Genomic DNA, 21,896 nt, shown 5'->3' with positions numbered 1-21,896 from the left:
GCGAACAGTTTTATATCACATTGAAGACTAAATACCTAATTTCAGCCATTTTGGTGGAATATTGAAGACACAGCCTTCAAAATACGAAAAATCGGGAGGTACCATTCCATGGGGGCTATATGAATGGGGGCGTTTGAGTACCCCCAACGAAGTCTAAATACCAATTTTCAGCAATTTCGGTGTAATATTGAGGCCACAACGTTCAAAATACCGAAAATCGGTAGGTACCGTACTATGGGGCCTTTATGACGGCACGGACCGATAACGACAAAGTTCTGGGGGAAAGCTTTATACCACCAACGTAGACTAAGTACCAAATTTCAGCCATTTCGGTGTGATAATGAAGCTAAAACCTTCAAAATACCGAAAATCGGGAGGTACCGTTCTATGGGGGCTATATGAAGGCGTGGACCGATACCGACAAAATTCTGGGGGAAAGTTTTATACCCCTAAAGAAGACTACGTACCAAATTTCAGCCATTTTGGTAGTATAATGAAGCTAAAACCTTCAAAATACCGTAAATCGGGAGGTACCGTTCTATGGGGGCTATATGAAGGTGTGGACCAATACCGACTAAATTCTGGGGGATAGTTGTATACCCCTAAAGAAGACTACGTACTAAATTTCAGCCATTTTGGTAGGATAATGAAGCTAAAACCTTAAAAATACCGAAAATTGGGAGGTACCGTTCTATGGGGGCTATATCAAAACGTGGACCGATATATCCCATTTTCAATACCAACCATCCTGCAAGTAATAAAAACATCTGTACCAAATGTTGACTCTCTATCTTTAAAATTGCGAGCTGTATCTTGATTTCAACAGACAGACGGACGGACGGACAGACGGACATGGTCAAATCGACATAGAATTTTATGCTGATCAATAATATATATACTTTATGGGGTCTCCGACGAATATTTCGATGTGTTACAAACGGAATGACAAATTTAATTATACCCTCCATATGGTGGAGGGTATAACAAGTAAAAAGGTGTCAGTCGGCTTTACCGACAGAGATATACCCTCAGCCAATGTGAAGTGAAACTTTCATCCACGGACAGATCGAATGTATTTAGGGTCTCTTCAGAATTTTGTGGCCGTTTTTAAACATTTGATTAGGGTTAGGAATTAACTGCACTAAGACACAAATGTTGAACTTTTGTGGGGGAGGTACCCTTAGGCAGGACCGATATGGGCCATTTTAGAAGTTAAACTAAATTTTGACAAACTATTAGGAGAATCAAAGTTTGGACCAAATTGGTTGCTCCATTCAAGTGATATCGTCATAGCATTTTAGTGACATTTTTCAAATATTGGGCAGAAGTACCGGAAGTTGCGGACCGGTGTTGCCCCATGAAATTAAGTTTGGATAAAATATGACGAAGACCAAATTTTGGACCAAATCGGTTGAACAGTTTGAGAGATATCGTGGCCGCCACATGTGGTGGCGAGCTGTTTTCCCAAGAAATATGGACTTGCCCCTGAAAAAACTTTTACCGCCGTAATGGAGGTAGCGAATGCAAATCGCTTCAACAAAAATCAAATTGATTCGAGAGCAGGTCTTAAAGTGAACTTATCCGAAATTTTGTGTGGGAGGTACCAGAAGGAGTAGACAAATATAGTCCATATTCGAACCTGATCTATATCTTGTAGATATATTAGGATGTACAGAGTACGGATTACATCGGTCACTCCCTTCAAGAGTTATCGTGCGCACAATTTTTGCGAACATTTTTGAACTTTTGTGGGGGAGGTACCTGAAGGAGTGGACCGATATAGCTTATCTTCGAATTTAAACTATGTTTGGACAAAATATTACGAGGGCCAAATTTTGGACCAAATCGGAAGATCCGTTTGAGAGTTATCTTGGGCTCCAACCACTACATATGTTTTTTTTGCATCTTTCAGGCTATTTTCTCAAGAAGTATGGACTTGCCCTTGATGAAACTTGTACCGTCGTATGGGTAGTAGTGAATATAAGTTGTTGCAACAAAAATCAAAGCGATTCGAGAGCAGGTCCTAATCTGAACATATACGAAATTTTGTGTGGGAGGTACCTGAAGGAGTGGACCGATTGAGTCCATATTGGAACCTCATCTAAGTCTGGTAGAAATTTTACGATGTGCAAAGTGTGGATCAAATCGGTTACTTTCTTCAAGAGTTATGGTGCGCACAAATTTTCCGAACATTTGAAAATGATCGGATAATTTGTGCGCCCGATTACTCTTGAAGGGAGAGTAACCGATTTGGTCCATACTTTGCACATCGTGAAATTTCTACTAGACTTAGATGAGGTTTCAATATGGACTTAATCGGTCCACTCCTTCGGGTACCTCCCACGCAAAATTTCGGAGAAGTTCAGTTTAGGACCTGTTCTTGAATCGCTTCGTTTTTTGCTGTAGCAACTTGTATTCACTTCCCCCATACGACAGTACAAGTTTCATCAGAGGCAGGCCTATACTTAATGAGAGAATAGCCTGAAATGTAAAAAAACCCCTGTGACGCCATGTGTAGTTGTTGGAACTCAAGATAACTCTCGAAAGGATCGGTCCATAATTTGGCCTTCGTAATATTTTGTAAAAATATAGTTTAAGTTCCAAGATAAGCCATATCGGTACACCCCTTCAGGTGCGTCCCCCACAAAAGTTCAAAAATGTTCGGAAAAATTGTTCGCACGATAACTCTTGAAGGGAGTGACCGATTTGGTCCGTACTTTACACATCGTAATATATCTACCGGATATAGGTCATGTCCGAATATGGAATGTATTTTTCCACTCCTCCGGGTACCTCCCACCAAAAATTTCGGATACGTTTACTTTAATACCTGCTATCGAATCACTTTGATTTTTATCGAAGCAACTTGCATTCGCCGTCTCTATTACGGCGGTAAAATCTTTATCAGGGGCAAGTTCATACTTCTTGAGAAAACAGCCCGAAAAGTGTAAAAAATCCCTATGGCACCATATGTAGTGGCTGGAGCGCTTGGCAGCTCTCGAAGCTTCGAGCTTTTATCCTAGTCCATATTTTTGTAGGGAAGTTCATGCGCCCAAATTTCTGAAACCCCCTTAAAAACATATGTTTTTTCGAGAAAAAAGTATTTTGATTCACACAGGGTGAGGGTATATCTCTGTCGGCAAAGTAAAAAATGTGTAAATCGCATAATTTTGCATATGCAAATATTATTTTTTGCATATGCAAAATGTATGCATTTTGCATATGTCATATATTTCGATTGCAATTTAATCAGAAGCCAAAAATACACCCTGTCCCAAAATTTGACATGTATCGAACCAAAAATAGGGCTTGCATAAAACCCCTCTGTCTACTTATTAGTGGTCAAGAGTATCTTATGGTCGGTCCCAAACCAAACTATAGCCTTTGCTTACTTGTTTTCATTGTTACCATTAACAATTTTTACTTTGTAACCAACAATAATCGCCATAAAATTCCTATTTTTATGCAAAAAGAAAAACATATTAAAACATATTAATTGCCTTAACGAATCTCATGGTTTAAAGCCAACCGGTTGCCAATAATAAGACGCAATTTATAAGCGACAGTACAATTAACTTTATATACCTTTTCTAATAATGGTCATATTTTGCTATTTCTATAATGTCATTACTGTCTTTTAGTCACATATTTGTGGTATGTATGCATGTAAAGGTATATCGTCATTGGAAAATATTAAGGTAGGCTTTGAACATCTTTTGCGAATTGCAATAAAATGCAAAGATAATTGTAGCAAATACCTTTTGCAAGTGTCCGCGTCCTTGATGATGAAAGTACAGTGGAACTTATCTAAAACGGACGTTCCTAGAACGAAGAATTCTCTATAACCTTTTGGAAAAATAGGATTTTTCAGACTAAATGATGAAATTTCTCTATAACGTATTAATGCTACGCCCCCATTAGATGCGTTATGGGGAAGTTTGACTGCATTTCTTTCAAGAGCAAATTCTAGTTGAAAATCACGAAAGTAATGAATTTTTGGTGTGAAATTCATTGGAAATCATTTGCATTAACTTCTATTTCAAGCTAATTTTCAATAATCGATCTTTGAATGACCGAATATTTCAAATGAAGAAGTAAGTTTCTTAAAGGCCAAAAAATCATTTTCTTCCTAGGAAATAGCTAACATACTCTTGGAAATGTTTTTTCACATTCCTTATTCTAATAGCATTTTCATAGATACAGGTTACTGTGTGTGTGCAACAGGAGGTACCAAAAACAACAATTGTTCAACATGGTCAAGAGAAAAATATATGTATGATAACCATATAAATTTATTAAGATTGTCAATCATAGAAAGAAAACTTGTGCTTCCACTGGTCTTCCAATAGTTTTCCACCACAATTTTGTTTTAATTTGTTTTTGCATAACTATAAATTGAAAGCTTTAGAATACTATGCACAAAATGTTGAATAATCCACACCTGATGATGATGCAACAACCATCGGAGAATCATAATGAACATTGTCATCTTCCGCTAGACAAAGTAAAGCTTTATGATTTGATGGTGAAGTTGGCCTCTACTATCATAACTTAAAAATCTTGTTTGTGAGGCAAGTTTTTGACAGCCTAAAAAAGTGTTATTCATATTTGGAAAAAGATATTTGTGATGTATTTTTACCATATTTTTTGTCCATAGAACATTTTGTAATTAATTTTCTTTCATTTTTCTTATTCTTATCAGGTATGTACAATTAATTTCTTGCAATTTTAGTAGAGTAAGTATAAATAAATGGACGAACAATAAATAATATACGATATGCAGATGATACCGTAATAGTAGCTAGCAGTCTACCTGGTTTACAAAGGCTCGTAGCTAAACTTACAAGGGTGAGCGAAGCAAATGGCCTAAAAATAAACATTAAAAAAAAAAACAAAATACATGGTTGTGAGTAAGAAAAATGACCACTATCACACCATACTAAAAATTAATAATAAAAATATTGAGCGAGTCACTAATTTCATATACCTTGGAGTATTGTTAAATGAAAAATGGGACTCTTCCAAGGAAATCAAACGTCGTATAGAGATGGCCAGAGATGCATTTTTCAAATACAAAACAATCTTTACAAATCACGATATAAGCCTCTCAACAAAAGTCAGATTCGTGAAATTCTATATCTGGTCCGTACTACTTTACGCAGTTGAGACATGGACCATCAAAATTGCAGATGAGAAAAAACGTGAATCCTTCGAGATATGGGTCAACCGAAGGATTTTAAAGATACCATGGACTGATCATGTAACAAACCAGGACGTTTTACGCAGAATGGGTTTAGATAGACAATTGCTGCGACATGCCAAAGCTCGGAAAATTGCATATATGGGACATCTGATGAGAAATGAAAAGTATAAATTCCTGCAAACCATCATAAAGGGCAATGTAGAAGGAAAAAGAGGAAGAGGCAGGAGAGAATTGAACTGGCTGAAAAACATACAAGATTGGACAGGCTGCCATGATGAAAGAAGCATGATTTCGGCGGCAAAAAATAGAGAGCTGTTTATGCCTGTATAATATAAAATAAAATAGCATAACACATTTATAATAATATTGTATGATCGCTTATATCCGGATAACGGATTTGCAAATAAAGAAGAAGAAGAATAAGAAGTATAAGATAAATTAAAAAGAATCATTGACGGTAGATTACTGGAGTAGTCGACAAGAAAATCACTAGCGGTATTCACTCATGTTGGTAAAGTGGCATTGTAGATCTTGTACATCTTGTTAATATTGCAGATCTACAAGGGTTTACAATACCACAACAACAAAATACATGAACATTTTTATTTACCACAGGGTTGTTAATTTACTCGACCTAAAAGTATTGTAAACATTCCATTGTACTTTTACAAGGGTGTAGAACAGCTGATTGTTGTGCCATCACTTTGTTGTGAGTGTTATTTTATGTCGGAGTTTTGTTTTTTGGTAGAAAAATGGGAAAAGAATAAAGAAATGGAGGCCAAGAAAAAAACAATTTTTTATGAAAAAAGTGTAATAAAACTGAAACTAAAAGATAGACTTACGACGACGTTTAGATGCTTTGATTTGTTTACGATATTGTGACGCCGGAAGTCGGACCTCGTTTCCGGCTCACCATATAATATTTTCCAATTGTATGTAAATTGTTATTACATTTATAAGTGAATTATACATCGATAATTGAATTCAAAAGAAGAATACTTTGCGTTTATGTTGCCTGGGTAGGTTCTCGGTGTCATCGATGAAATTGGAAAAAAACAACTTGCCGTTGTCCTAGCATCAACATCTGCATTGGAGTCAACAACATCCAACCAAACGTACATGCCTATGGATAACCATAGGCATTGATGTAAACAAATAGCAACAACTAACGTGCTTGGACTCCTGGGTACGTCGGACTTGTAAACAAGCCAGACTCGTAAACAAGTCGATCTTGTAAACAAGTAACAACAACTAACTAACAAGTCGGACTCGTAAACAAGTCGAACTTGTAAACAAGTGGCAACAACTAGTGTGCTTTGACTTTGGGTACGCCGGACTCGTAAACAAGTTGGACTTGTAAACAAGTACGATTTGTAAACAGGTCGGACTTGTAAACAAGAAACAACAACTCCTACGGTAGGCTCCAGGACGTTATGTTACAACTGGCGTCTGGTTGCCCTATAAAAGGAGTGGCGAACTTACAGGAGGGATTAGTGAGTGCGCAACCGTGCGAACCTGTAGCAACGAGGATCCAGAGAAAATCCAGGTGAGTAGAGTGGAAAGTGAATTGTGCGGACTTAGTGCGGACTTAGTGTGAACGACGTAGAAGGCGAGTTTCCGTAAGCCGCCTCCTGAGGACCTCCCGAGCACTGGTGAGTTTTCGTAAGCCACCACCACAAGAAAACCCGGGTCCCAAACCACGACCACGGATGACGAGTTTCCACAAGCCGCCTTCTGAAGACCTCCCGAGCACTGGTGAGTTTTCGTAAGCCACCATTACAAGGAAAACCGGAACCCCAAACCACGACCCCTCCCTAACACAGCCCGAGAACCGGTGAGTTGTGAGTAGCCACCGTCACAAGGAAACCCCGTGTACCCCAGTACAAGGTGACGGAGGTGAGTTTCCCACATCATCCCATCTACATCCACGACTGGGAACGTGAGTTGTTGTAAGCCACGTCACCAGAGAACGGCGACCCGGCGGCCCCGTGCAGAACCACCGACGAATCTCAGCTGTTAGAGGACTAAGTGTAGATCGTATAATAAATCCCAATAAACCAGGTTAATCTACCCCTACAACCCTAACCCTCTTTATTCCTGTCACTGAAAGAAATAAATTTCTGTGACGAATTCTGGCCACCGCGAGCTAACCTCAGCCAACGGAGCCGGAGGTGTCGTTACAATATTCACAAAAAAGACATTCACACTTCGTTCTAAAAAACCCTGGTACATATAGTACATTAACAAGAGTTGTAAATCTACCACAATGAGTGAATACCGCTAATAATTTTTAAAATAAACAAATTTTTCGTTGGTAACAAACGAAGTTTTGGAAAAGTCTAGCACACATTTTTAGGCGCTGTTGGGGGGTAGGTTTTTTAAACAATCACAAAAGTGTTGAACTTTTGCGGAGGAAACAACTGAAGGAATGGATGAACATAGTACATCTTGGAACAATGTAAATCTAATTTTGAGAATTATTTAGTTCGATAGTTATCCTGCGCAACGGTGATTTTAATTGGTCACCGTAGAATTTTTAAAGTCTTCTCTGGAAGCATTTACTTACTCAGGCTTACGAAAAATTTACCTTACTTGTCCAATACTCAATTCTGGGTTTATCGAATGACCTAAGCGTTGTCATCGACGTTTCGTGTGGGTCTAACGCTTTGAATGAGTTCGCGTTTCACTAGAGCCTGGCAAAGTATCGTTTTGATCACTGTCGTTAATCATTGCTTATATCGGATTCCAAATCAATTATTTTTCAAATAATTCACGATAAAATAACCATAAAATGAAATTTTAGCGGCCTATATAAACTTGGTTTTTCGACAACAATCAAAACGATAGTCTGACTATCGATAGTTTGTCAGCTCTACGTTTTACCATGGGACTTTTTTATATAAAAAACGATGCTCTATTTTTTCTATAAAAAATCATCCTCATGGTTCCGAGGAAATGTTTTCTTAAAAAACATCATTACGATTGCGAGAAAAATTTTACTCACAAAAAAAAAAAAAAAAAAAAAAAATAAAAATATTTTCTGTTCTTTTTTGTCCTTTTCGTCCTTTGGCTACCAACATGTTTTCTACGCTTAAGGTATTGCTAGGCAATATGCTTTTCATAAATAAAAATCGTTGTTGTGATTTTTAATGATTTATTTCCAATATTTCGATTGGAATCTCCAACCATCATCACGGAATTAAAGAAACTTACTTTCTACAGCAAAAATTTCGTCAGTCACCTGATGGTGGTTAAACGCGAAATACTCCAAATAATTTCTATAGAAAAAATTATCCTCACGGTTTTGAAGAATATTTTTTTTATAAAAAATCATCCTCAGGGTCCCAAGGATTTTTTTCTTAAACAAAAACATCCTCCGGGTTGCGAGAAAATTCTTACTTACAAAAAACAAAAAACAAAAAAAAAAAAAAAAAACAAAAAAAAAACATAAGCTATAGAAAAAAAAAACTTTCTAGTATGCGAAGTCTTCCAAATCATTTCTATAGAAAAAAAACTCAGGGTACAGAGGAATTTTTTCTATAAACAAAATATCCTCAGGATTCAGATGGAATTTCTTCTTAAAGAAACATCTTCAAAGTTCCGATAAAATTTTTACTTAACACAAACAAAAAAAAAACAAAAACAATAGAAAAACAAACCTTAGGTTACAGAAGACATTTTTTCTATAGAAGAAAAAAAATCATTCTCAGGTTATTGAAGAAGTTTTTTTCTATAGACAAAATCATCCTCGGGTTACTGAGGAAGTATTTTGTATAGAAAGAATCATCCTCGAGTAACTGAGGAAGTTTTTCTATAGAAAAAAGCATCCTCGGGTTACTGAGTAAATTTTTTCTACAAAAGAGCAATCCCCAGGTTGCTAAATAAATTTGTTCTGTAGCAAAACAAAATCCTCAGGGAACTGAGGAAATTATTTCTATAAAAAAAAACAAGTAAAAAAGTATCGGTCGGCTTTGCCGACGGAGACATTCCCTCAGCCTGTGCGGAGAGAGAAACACTTTTTTTCCAAAAAAAAAAAAAAAAAAAAAAAAAAAACAAACTTTATTTTGGTTTCCACAATGTTGGTCGTACGAACCGACAAAAATATGAATTGGATTAATTTGCGGGGGATGTCGATAGATAAGGCTCTTGTACCATACTTGCCTACGAAAAACATAATATCGATGTAAACAGGTCCACTAGGAAAACCTTCGGTAACAATTTCCAAAGAATCCTCGAACAGACCCTTAACCATTAACCACACAAAATTGTTGAACATTTGTGAGAGTGGTACCCCAAGGTTGCTGCGTTTATGAGATATCGCGCGTACCATTTTAGGGAACATTTTCCAGCTTTTGTGGGGGAGGTACCGGAATGAGTGTACCTATAAGCACCACCTTCGAATTTCATCTAATATTCGAATAAAATATTACGATATCCAACGTGTCGACGAACGCAGTATTCGGTTCGAACTCTCCAGCCACTGCATACGGTGGTGTAGGAGTTTTTACAAGTTTCGCGCTGTTTTCTCAAGAAGTATGGAATCGCTCCTGAAAGAGCTTTTACTGCCGTAATTGAGGCAACGAATGCAAGATGCTTCAACAAAAATCAAATTGATTCGAGAGTGGGTCTTAAAGTGAATTTAACCGAAATTTTGTGGGAGGTACCCGAAGGAGTGGACTAATATAGTCCATATTCGAACCTGATCTATAATTGGTAGACATATTAGGATGTACAAGTATGGACCAAATCGGTCACTCCCTTCAAGAGTTATCGTGCGCTCAGTTTTCCCGAACATTTTTGAACTTTTGTGGGGGAGGTACCTGAAGAAGTGGACCGATATGGCTTTTCTTCCAACTTAAACTAAGTTTGATCAAAATATTACGAATGCCAAGTTTTGGAGCGAATCGGCAGATCCGTTCGGGAATTATCTTGCGCACCAGCCAGACAGACAGACAGACAGACGGACGGACATTGCTAAATCGACTCCACATTTTGCCCGTATGAAAGTGTATATACCCTCGTTAGCATAAATGCTGAGGGTATAAACATCCTTAGGGAACTGCGTAAAAACTTGTTCTATAGAAAAACCCATCCTCATTTTACTGAGCAAATTTTTTTCTATAAAAAACATCGTCAGGATACTAAGGACATTTTTTCTATAAAAAAAAAACTTCCTCAGGGAACTGCGTAAACCAAGATCACGTTACTGATGAACATTTTTCTATATAATAAAAAATTCTCAGGTTACTGTGAAAATTTTTTCTAAAGAAAGAGACTTGTTTATATAGAAGACCATCCTCAGTGTTGAGGAAATTTTTTCTATAGAAAAGGAACAAACACAAGCTACTGAGGAATTGTTTTCTACAGAAAAACTATGCTCCGGTTGCTAAAGAAATTTTTTCTATAGCAAAACCATCCCCAAGTTACTCAGGAAACTCTTTTTCTACAAAATACCAAAACCGAGGGGACTGAGGACATTGTTTCGATATTTTCCATAAATTTTTTTATTTTTTTATCCCTAGGTTAATTATTATTCTTCTATAAAACAAAAAAAAAAAAAAAAACATTTTCAGGTAATTAAGGAATTTTTTCTATAGAAAAAGAACCATCCCCAAGGTACTAAAGTTTTTTTCTTTTCTTTCAGAGTACAATTTTCTATAGAAAAAAACCATCTTCAGGTTACTGAGGACATTTTTTCTATTGAAAAAAACCATCCTCAGGTTACTGATGAAATTCTTTCTATTAAAAACCCCCATCCTCTGGTTAAGAGGAACTTTCTTTTTTAGAAATACCATCCTGAGGGGATTGAGGAAATTTTTTCCATAAAAAACCGTCCTCAGGTTATTGAGAAAATTTTTTCTAAAGAAAAAAACCAACTTCAGGAACCAACTGAGGAATTTTTTCCATAGAAAACCCACCAAGGTGCTGTGGAATTTTTTTCGATAGAGAAAACCATCCTCGGGAACTGAGTAAATTTTCATCCTCAGTTTACTGAGGAAATTTTTTCTATAGAAAAAGCCCTTCCTCAGTTTACTGAGAATTTTTTTCTATAGAAAAAAAAATAACCAAAGGTAGCTGAGGAAATTTTTTTCTGTAGAAAAAAATCATCTTCAGGTTACTCTCAGTTTTTCATGGTTCGGACAGAGATGATGAAATCTCGTCAGTCGTGTCGGCAGTGATTTTTAGAAAGTATCTCTGAAAGTAGGGACTTGCCTCTGAATTTAATTGTACCATCGTAATAGGGGTTGTGAGGACAAAAAAATTAAAACGGTCGTAGACAAGTTCCTAAACTGCACTTGTACAAACAATTTTGAAATTTTGTGTGGGAAGTATCTGAAGGAGTGTGCCGACGTTGTCCATCTTCCAAGTTGATCTAAGTTTAGACAATATATTACGATGTACAAAGTTTGGACCAAATCGGTTGATCGGTTCGAAATTTTTCGTGTCCACCAGCCAGACAGACGGACGGACATTGCTAAATCGCTTACAAATTGCCTAAAAAACATCGTCAGGCTACTGAAAAGATTTTTCTATAGAAAAAAACCCATCCCCTTCCAGGGTTCTGAAGATTTTGTTCAATAAAAGCCATCCTCAGGGTTCTGTGGATTTTTTTTCTATGGAAAAAGCCAACCTCTAGTTACAAAAAATTTTTTCTATAGAAAAAATCATCTTCAGGATACAAAGGAATTTTTTTCTATAGAAAAAAATCCTCATCTTACTGACCCAGAGTGATAATGCAAATTGTTGGAGGGCATGGTATGACACCCATTTATAGGGAAGTTTTATATATCAGAAATAACCCCATATACTCGTAAAAATTCCCTACAAATGTTGTAGAACTATTCTTGACAGTTTAAAAAAATACTCATCGCTATTTATTTTTAGTATAGACATCGAAACAAGTGTTCACACAACTTATGTGCCCTTCCATGGTAACGATCACACCCAATTTTACATCTCTTCTCTTTGCTCGCTCGCTATGCTTAAAACATGTGTGGAAGCGAATTTGCAAGAGGGTATGTTGAATATTTATTGGTGTAGTCACATGTATTGAATTGAAATACGCAAGTGGGGGCATGAGGCGAAATAATGCAACAACAAAAAAACTCCTAAGGTTATGATGTCGAGAGACGACTGACTGCCACAATGTCACTGCCGCATAATATTGTCGTCATGTATAAAATATTTTCATTTGCAATTTTAGGATGTTTTCCTTTTTTACATTCAACATTGAATATTTATGACATATTGCAGAAAACTGAAAACTCACACAAAAAATGAATTGGCACCCTTCTTGTTAATTTTTTATTTCCTTGCCGCGCTACCATAATGGGTCGGGCCGTGGTGACGATGACAAACATTGGTTGTTAGTTTGTTGCTGGCAATGAGGCGCCTTTGTCATTGGCTCGGGTTGTAGCATAAATGTGTGCACATTACATGTTGCCATTGACATGGAAGGGTTTTGTCATAATTTTTTAATAAATTAGCAACGTTTTTTTTTCTTTGTAACTCATAAAAAATATTTTTACACGTCACGACTGCCCCAGACCAGATGGGGGACAACAAACACTGGAAATTTTAATGTGTTTGCGTGCAGTTTGCTTTTTATTCTTCTGACCAAATAAACGGTCGGCCTTTAATGCAATAAAGCCATCAGCACTTAGCCGCCTTCAATCAAAAGTCAAAAACCCCTTCCGCTGGAATGCAGCAGACAAGCGAATGCAACAGCAGCCGAAGTTCAGTGCCTTTAATTTGTTTATCCACCACTACTGGGCATTGTGTCAATGAACCTTTGACGCCGTTCTTTTGTTTTGGCACGTGGGGTTTGATATGGGTGGTGGTTGGCTGTTCACTTAAAAATGATTGGCGTTTGAATGTTCGTATTAACTGTTGTTGTTAATTGGCTTCATAAGCTTTTTTTGATACTGTTATGAAGGTAAAAATTAATTAGTAATTATTAAATTTTTTTATAAGAGAACAAGAAAACTGAAGCAATTGTTTTCTATAGAAAAAACTATCCTCAGGGTAATGAGTACATTTTTCCATAGAAAAAACCATCCTCCGGTTTTTTGTAGAAACATTTCTATAGAAAAAAACATCCTCAGCCTTACTAAGGAAATTTATTGTGTAGAAAAAAACCATCCTCATGATACTGAAGAAATTTTTTCTATAGAAAGAAACTATTATCAGCGTTACTGAAATTTTTTCTATAGAAAAAATCATCCTCCTGTTGCTAAATAAATTTTTCTATAGAAAAAATCATCCTCAGCGTTACTGTGGAAATTTTTTCTACAGAAAGAAACCATCCTCAGTGGTTTCTATAGAAAAACCCGTCCTCAGCGTTACTGAAGAAATTTTTTTCTATAGAAAAAACCATCCTCTGTGTTACTGAGGAAATTTTTTCTATAGAAAAAATCATCCTCAGTGTTACTGAGTAAATTTTTTCTATAGAAAAAATCATCCTCAGTGTTACTGAGTAAATTTTTTCTATAGAAAAAACCATCCTCAGTGTTACTGAGTAATTTTTTTCTATAGAAAAAACCGTCCTCAATGTTTCTGAGGAAATTTTTTCTATAGAAAAAACCGTCCTCAGTGTTACTGAGGAAATTTTTTCTATAGAAAAAACCATCCTCATTGACACTGAGGAAATTTTTTCTATAGAAAAAAACCATCCTCAGTGTTACTGAGGAAATTTTTTCTATAGAAAAAACCATCCTCAGTGTTACTGAGGAAATTTTTTCTATAGAAAAAACCATCCTCAGTGTTACTGAGGAAATTTTTTCTATAGAAAAAACCATCCTCAGTGTTACTGAGGAAATTTTTTCTATAGAAAAAACCATCCTCAGTGTTACTGAGGAAATTTTTTCTATAGAAAAAAACCATCCTCAGTGTTACTGAGGAAATTTTTTCTATAGAAAAAAACCATCCTCAGTGTTACTGAGGAAATTTTTTCTATAGAAAAAACCATCCTCTATGTTACAGAGGAAATTTTTTCTATAGAAAAAACCATCTTCTGTGTTACTGAGGAAATGTTTTCAATAGAAAAAACCATCCTCAGTGTTACTGAGGAAATTTTTTCTATAGAAAAAAACCATCCTCAGTGTTACTGAGGAATTTTTTTATAGAAAAAACCTCCTCAGTTTTACTGAGGAAATTTTTTCTACAAAAAAAAAAAAAACATCCTCAGTGTTACTGAGGAAATTTTTTCTACAGAAAAAAACCATCCTCAGTGTTACTGAGGAAATTTTTTCTATAGAAAAAAGCATCTTCTGTTTTACGGAGAAAATTTTTTCTATAGAAAAAACCATCCTCAGTGTTACTGAGGAAATTTTTTCTATAGAAAAAACCATCATTACTGAGGACATTTTTTCTATAAAAAAAACCGTCATCAGCGGAAAAATTTTCTATAGGAAAAACCATCCTCAGTGTTACTGCGGAAATTTTTTCTATGGAAAAAACCATCCTCAGTGTTACTGAGGATATTTTTTTCTATAGAAAATCCATCCTCAGTGTTACTGAGGAAATCTTTTCCTATAGAAAAAACCATCATTACTGAGGACATTTTTTCTATAGAAAAAACCGTCATCAGCGAAAAAATTTTCTATAGGAAAAACCATCCTTAGTGTTACTGAGGAAATTTTTTCTATAAAAAAAACCGTCCTCAGTGTTGCTGAGGAAATTGTTTCTATAGAAAAAACCATCCTCAGTGTTACTGAGGAAATTTTTTCTATAGAAAAAACCATCCTTAGAAAAACCCATCCTCAGTGTTACTGAGGAAATTTTTCTATAGAAGAAAGCGTCCTCAGCGTTACTGAAGATTTTTTTTATATAGAAAAAACATTCCTCATCTTTATTGAGGGAACTTTTTCTATAGACAAAACCGTCCTCAGCGTTACTGAGGAAAAATATTGTACCGTTGTAAATGAGGCCACTAGAACAACCTACTGAAAAAAGAATCAAAATGATGCGAGAGGAGCTCTTAAACTTCACTTTTTTCGAATTTTGTGTGGAAGGTACAAGAAGGAGTGGACCGATATAGCCCATATTCCAACATGATACATGACTAGATGAAATAATATTATGTGCAAAGTCTGCACCAATCAGAAACTCCCTGCGAGAATCATCTTGCGGATTTGTCATTTTGTTTGGTGCCGTCAGGGTTTCTTGTAACTTTTATGCCAATATCTCAGGAAGTATGGACTTGCGCAAGAAAAAATTGTACCATCGTAAAGGGAGCCGCAAGAGTAACTTACTGAAACAAATTTCAAAACGATCCGAGAGGAGCTCTTAAACTGCACTTTATCCGAATTTTGTGTGGGAGGTTCCGGAAAGAGTGGCCCGATATAGTCCATATTCCAATCAGATACATGACTGGATGAAATAATATGATGTGCAAAGTCTGCACCAATCAAAAACTTCCTGCGAGAATTATCCTGCGGATTTGTCATTTTGGTTGGTGCTCTCAGGGTTTCTTGAAACGTTGAGGCCAATATCTCAGGAAGTATGGACTTGCACAAGAAAAAATTGTACCATCGTAAAGGGAGCCGCAAGGGCAACTTAATGAAACAAATTTCAAAACGATCCGAGAGGAGTTCTTAAACTGCACTTTATCCGAATTTTGTGTGGGAGGTACTCGAAGGGGTGGATCAATATAGTCCATATTCAAACTCGATCTATAACTGGAAGGAATATTACGATTTGCAAAGTTTGGATCAAATCGATTGCTCCCTTCGAGAGTTATGGTTTACATCATTTTAAAGACAAATTTTGAACTTTTGCGGGGGAGGTACCCGAAGGAGTGGACCGATATGGTCCATCATCGAACTTAAACTAAGTTTGGACAAAATATTACGATACCCAAAATTTGGACCGACATGGCTAAATTGACTCCAAATTGTCTGAAACCAATTTCTTCCAAACATACTTGGGGTCTAAAACCGTTATTTCGATGAGGCACATTTTTGGTCGTATCAAAGTGTATATACCCTTTCTACCCTAAAGGCTGAGGGTATATAAAGTACCATCCTCTGGGTGCTGTGGAAATTCTCTTTTGAAAACGCTTTTCTCTAGCTGTCTAAAAAAATTATATATTTATGCTGCAAACATATATTTTGTATCAGACAACACAAATATGTTTATTCTGACCATATTCCTCACTGAGACAAACTGATGTTTCTTTTCAAAACAAATCAAAAACTTTATTGATGTTTAATATAATAATAAACACAAAAGTTGACATTATTATTTCTGTGCTAAAACCGAAACTATTGCATCTTAGTAAGAGATGCCAGTTTGAGTCTTGATCCAATCCAAGTAGCTGGTAATACGGGTGAAGGCAGCTGGGTAACCCTTGGTACAACCGGCAGCGGAACCGAAAGAAGTCAAACCGATTTGGACAGAGCTGGATTTCAAGACCAATGGGCCGCCAGAGTCACCGTTGCAGGTGGAAACACCATTGGGAGTGGAGACGCAAATGTTGGAGGAGGTGATGGTGGAACCGAAGGTAGATTGGCAAACGGAGTTGGTGATGACCTTCATTTCGGCGTATTGCAATTTAGTGGCAACAGCGGTAGATGAATCAGAGGTACGGCCCCAACCGGAAGCAATGGCGGTATCACCGGCATAGGTGGAGTAAGAGCTGGCAATGGCGGGCAATTTAACAGCCTTGATCTTGGTGGTATAGGAGGTTGAGGGGATCTTGATCAAGGAAATGTCGTTCTTCAAGGTATTTGCATTCCAGCCAGAGTGGATGATGATGTCGCTCTTGCTAACGGTGTGGGTAACTTCGGGAGAGGTACGAGTGGTGGCACCCAAGTAAACGGTGACGGAGGAGATACTGTCGAAAGGATAAGCGTATGTGATTAGTATGTAAAGAAGTGTTCCGTTGTGCTAAACTTACCCATCGGTACAGTGAGCAGCAGTCAAAACCCATTTGTTGCCAATCAAAGAACCACCGCACCAGGAGGAGGAGGTGGAGCTAACCTTCAAGGAAAGACCAACTTGATAGGGGAATTGACCAGCAGAGGCATCCTTGCCATTGGTGATGCGACCTTCGGTATCAACGAAAATGTCACGGGGTTCAATGTGGGCACCTCTCAAATCGAAGGCAGAGGCGGTGGCCAAAGCCAAAGCGAAAACAATCAAGAACTTCATACTGTCGAATCGTGGGGAAACAACTGTTGGTTGTCAATGTGAAGTCAGTACCATTTATACTCAAGTTTTCCTATATTATTTTTTAAAAAAATAGATGTGCGAGGTGTGCAACAAAATGTTTTTGATTAGATATACAACTATCACTCTGAGTGTATGCTCTCAAAAGGATGTTATCACTCTCATCGCACCAGTTCTATATATTTTGCAGTGTATAAGTAATAGACCTCACTTGATTTGATAATAACGGGTAGATTATCATGAGCTGTACATAATGTCAGATTTGTTTAACTTCTTGTCTATAGAACTGGATTGTGATTTTGTGTCAAGTAGCTACTCTAGAAATATCAAATTAACATAAATTATGACGTCTGCAGAAAGTTTTTATCTCATGCCTTGTTAGGTACTTCTAACATAGTCGATGATAAATTGAAGAAAATATTTTAATAATTTATTATTAATATCCCAGCAAAGAAATAAAAACCATTGCCATGTAATAGGGTTTCTAACAGGTTACTGCAGTTGAGTAAATGTAGCATGAAATTCCAGCGCTAAGTCTTAAATTTCGTAGTCCGTAGTTAAAACATTAATTTACATTATGGATATGTCTCCAAAACTTTGGGAATCATGGCATCTAGTAGATGAATACCAAAAAAAAAAAAAACCTACTAAATCGACACACTTTAAAACTTGTCTTCATTTGATAGTTGGCACGCGCTTTCTCTATCAGATAGAACATCAAATATAATAGTAAAATAGAATATATAATAAAATATCATTTTGACGCAACTTGTACCAACACTTTGCACTAGCTTTGATATTAATCTCCATTTTAATATAGAACTTGGCGATTTCCTCAAGAAGCATAGTCTAACATATCATATCTTATCACCAAGATTCAAGTGGCCGCGCCGTCCATGAAACGATTTGGAACAATGATTTGAAAATTTTACTATAAAACCCTCGCCAAATTGTGGCCACAATATCATTTGTCTTCGATTAGTACGGCAATATGAAGTTCTTGATTGTTTTCGCTTTGGCTTTGGCCACCGCCTCTGCCTTCGATTTGAGAGGTGCCAAAATTGAACCCCGTGACATTTTCGTTGATACCGAAGGTCGCATCACCAATGGCAAGGATGCCTCTGCTGGTCAATTCCCCTATCAAGTTGGTCTTTCCTTGAAGGTTAGCTCCACCTCCTCATCCTGGTGCGGTGGTTCTTTGATTGGCAACAAATGGGTTTTGACTGCTGCTCACTGTACCGATGGGTAAGTTTAGCAGAACGTAACACTTCCTTACATACTAATCACATACGGTAATCCTTTCTACAGTATCTCCTCCGTCACCGTCTACTTGGGTGCCACCACTCGTACCTCCCCCGAAGTTACCCACACCGTTAGCAAGAGCGACATCATCATCCACTCTGGCTGGAATGCAAATACCTTGAAGAACGACATTTCCTTGATCAAGATCCCCTCAACCTCCTATACCACCAAGATCAAGGCTGTTAAATTGCCCGCCATTGCCAGCTCTTACTCCACCTATGCCGGTGATACCGCCATTGCTTCCGGTTGGGGCCGTACCTCTGATTCATCTACCGCTGTTGCCACTAAATTGCAATACGCCGAAATGAAGGTCATCACCAACTCCGTTTGCCAATCTACCTTCGGTTCCACCATCACCTCCTCCAACATTTGCGTCTCCACTCCCAATGGTGTTTCCACCTGCAACGGTGACTCTGGCGGCCCATTGGTCTTGAAATCCAGCTCTGTCCAAATCGGTTTGACCTCTTTCGGTTCCGCTGCCGGTTGCACAAAGGGTTACCCAGCTGCCTTCACCCGTATTACCAGCTACTTGGATTGGATCAAGACTCAAACTGGCATCTCTTACTAAGATGCAATAGTTTCGATTTTAGCGCAAACATAATAATGGGAACTTTTGTGTTTATTATTATATTAAGCATAAATAAAGTTCTTGTTTTATTTTGAAAAGAAACAGTAGTTTGCCTCGGTGAGGAATATGGGCAGAGCTAACATATTTATGTTGTTTGATACAAAATATATGGTTGCAGCATAAATATATTATTTTTTAAGCAGCTAGAGAAAAGCGTTTTCCAAAGAGAATTTCCATAGCACACAGAGGATGGTACTTTTTATTGAAAAAAATGTCCTCAGTAACACTGCGAGGGGTTTTTTCTATAGAAAAAATTTTCTCAGTAACGCTGAGGATGGTTTTTTCTATTGAAAAAATTTTCTCAGTAATACTGAGGATGGTTTTTTCTATTGAAAAAATTTTCTCAGTAATACTGAGGATGGTTTTTTCTATAGAAAAAATTTCCTCAGTAACACTGAGGATGGTTTTTTCTATTGAAAAAAATTCAGTAACACTGAGGATGGTTTTTTCTATAGAAAAATTTTTCTCAGTAACACTGAGGATGGTTTTTTCTATAGAAAAAAGTTTCTCAGTAACACTGAGGATGGTTTTTTCTATAGAAAAAAGTTTCTCAGTAACACTGAGGATGGTTTTTTCTATAGAAAAAATTTTCTCAGTAACACTGAGGATGGTTTTTCTATAGAAAAAATTTTCTCAGTAACACTGAGGATGATTTTTTCTATAGAAAAAATTTTCTCAGTAACACTGAGGATGGTTTTTTCTATAGAAAAAATTTCATCAGTAACACTGAGGATGGTTTTTTCCATAGAAAAAATTTCATCAGTAACATTGAGGATGGTTTTTTCTATAGAAAAAATTTCATCAGTAACACTGAGGATGGGTTTTTCTATAGAAAAAATTTCATCAGTAACACTGAGGATGGGTTTTTCTATAGAAAAAATTTCATCAGTAACACTGAGGATGGGTTTTTCTATAGAAAAAATTTCATCAGTAACACTGAGGATGGGTTTTTCTATAGAAAAAATTTCATCAGTAACACTGAGGATGGTTTTTTCTATAGAAAAAATTTCATCAGTAACACTGAGGATGGTTTTTTCTATAGAAAAAATTTCATCAGTAACACTGAGGATGGTTTTTTCTATAGAAAAAATTTCCTCAGTTGCCTGAGGATGGTTTTTTCTATAGAAAAAATTTCCTCAGTTGCCTGAGGATGGTTTTTTCTATAGAAAAAATTTCCTCAGTTGCCTGAGGATGGTTTTTTCTATAGAAAAAATTTCCTCAGTTGCCTGAGGATGGTTTTTTCTATAGAAAAAATTTCCTCAGTACGCTGAGGATGGTTTTTTCTATAGAAAAAATTTCCTCAGTACGCTGAGGATGGTTTTTTCTATAGAAAAAATTTCCTCAGTACGCTGAGGATGGTTTTTTCTATAGAAAAAATTTCCTCAGTACGCTGAGGATGGTTTTTTCTATAGAAAAAATTTCCTCAGTACGCTGAGGATGGTTTTTTCTATAGAAAAAATTTCCTCAGTACGCTGAGGATGGTTTCTTCTATTGAAAAATTTCCTCAGTACCCTGACGATGATTTTATTTTCCTATAGAAAAAATTTCCTCAGTACCCTGAGAGTGGTTTTTTCTATAGAAAAAATGGTTGGTTGGTTTTTCCTCAGTTGCCAGAGGATGGTTTTTTCTATAGAAAAAATTTCTTCAGTAACACAGAGGATGGTTTTTTCTATAGAAAAAATTCTTCAGTAACACGGGGGATGGTTTTTTCTATAGAAAAAAATTCCTCGGTAAAACTGAGTATGGTTTTTTCTATAGAAAAAATTTCCTCATTTGCCTGAGGATGGTTTTTTCTATAGAAAAAATTTCCCCAGTAACACTGAGGATGGTTTTTTCTATAGAAAAAATTTCCTCAGTAACACTGAGGATGGTTTTTTCTATAGAAAAAATTTCCTCAGTAACACTGAGGATGGTTTTTTCTATAGAAAAAATTTCCTCAGTAACACTGAGGATGGTTTTTTCTATAGAAAAAATTTCCTCAGTAACACTGAGGATGGTTTTTTCTATAGAAAAAATTTCCTCAGTAACACTGAGGATGGTTTTTTCTATAGAAAAAATTTCCTCAGTAACACTGAGGATGGTTTTTTCTATAGAAAAAATTTCCTCAGTAACACTGAGGATGGTTTTTTCTATAGAAAAAATTTCCTCAGTAACACTGAGGATGGTTTTTTCTATAGAAAAAATTTCCTCAGTAACACTGAGGATGGTTTTTTCTATAGAAAAAATTTCCTCAGTAACACTGAGGATGGTTTTTTCTATAGAAAAAATTTCCTCAGTAACACTGAGGATGGTTTTTTCTATAGAAAAAATTTCCTCAGTTGCCTGAGGATGGTTTTTTCTATAGAAAAAATTTCCTCAGTTGCCTGAGGATGGTTTTTTCTATAGAAAAAATTTCCTCAGTTGCCTGAGGATGGTTTTTTCTATAGAAAAAATTTCCTCAATTGCCTGAGGATGGTTTTTTCTATAGAAAAAATTTCCTCAGTTGCCTGAGGATGGTTTTTTCTATAGAAAAAATTTCCTCAGTTGCCTGAGGATGGTTTTTTCCTCAGTTGCCTGAGGATGGTTTTTTCTATAGAAAAAATTTCCTCAGTT

General features: G+C 36.5%; 3 protein-coding genes across 47 annotated transcripts in view; 2 read left to right on the top strand and 1 right to left on the bottom strand.

The window, feature by feature from the left end:
• The window catches only part of Cip4 (formin-binding protein 1-like Cip4), a 278,889-nt gene that overhangs the window by 113,366 nt on the left and 143,627 nt on the right, over nucleotides 1–21,896 (top strand). The window lies entirely within an intron of this gene.
• On the bottom strand, nucleotides 16,478–17,356 carry LOC141401274 (serine protease 1-like). The gene is made up of 2 exons (XM_073981365.1): nucleotides 17,103–17,356; nucleotides 16,478–17,039 (listed from the first exon to the last, which is right to left on the bottom strand). The coding sequence occupies exons 1-2, from the start codon at nucleotides 17,354–17,356 to the stop codon at nucleotides 16,478–16,480; spliced, it is 816 nt and encodes a 271-aa protein (XP_073837466.1).
• LOC141402156 (serine protease 1-like) lies at nucleotides 18,366–19,244 on the top strand. Its single transcript, XM_073982924.1, has 2 exons — nucleotides 18,366–18,619; nucleotides 18,683–19,244. The coding sequence occupies exons 1-2, from the start codon at nucleotides 18,366–18,368 to the stop codon at nucleotides 19,242–19,244; spliced, it is 816 nt and encodes a 271-aa protein (XP_073839025.1).

The sequence above is a fragment of the Musca autumnalis genome, unplaced genomic scaffold, assembly GCF_047663935.1.
Source record: "Musca autumnalis isolate F117 unplaced genomic scaffold, ASM4766393v1 scaffold_4, whole genome shotgun sequence".
NCBI lineage: Eukaryota > Metazoa > Arthropoda > Insecta > Diptera > Muscidae > Musca > Musca autumnalis.
The sequence above is the reverse complement of the archived record's forward strand: the minus strand, read 5'-3'. Positions and strand labels throughout refer to the sequence as shown.

What these genes read in the sequence shown, in the direction of transcription:
- LOC141402156 (XM_073982924.1), top strand. Translation starts at nt 18,366, where the DNA reads ATGAAGTTCTTGATTGTTTTCGCTTTGGCTTTGGCCACCGCCTCTGCC. An exon ending in GCTGCTCACTGTACCGATGG is followed by an intron (nt 18,620 to 18,682) that starts GTAAGTTTAGCA and finishes TCCTTTCTACAG; the next exon opens with TATCTCCTCCGTCACCGTCT.
- LOC141401274 (XM_073981365.1), bottom strand. Translation starts at nt 17,356, where the DNA reads ATGAAGTTCTTGATTGTTTTCGCTTTGGCTTTGGCCACCGCCTCTGCC. An exon ending in GCTGCTCACTGTACCGATGG is followed by an intron (nt 17,040 to 17,102) that starts GTAAGTTTAGCA and finishes TCCTTTCGACAG; the next exon opens with TATCTCCTCCGTCACCGTTT.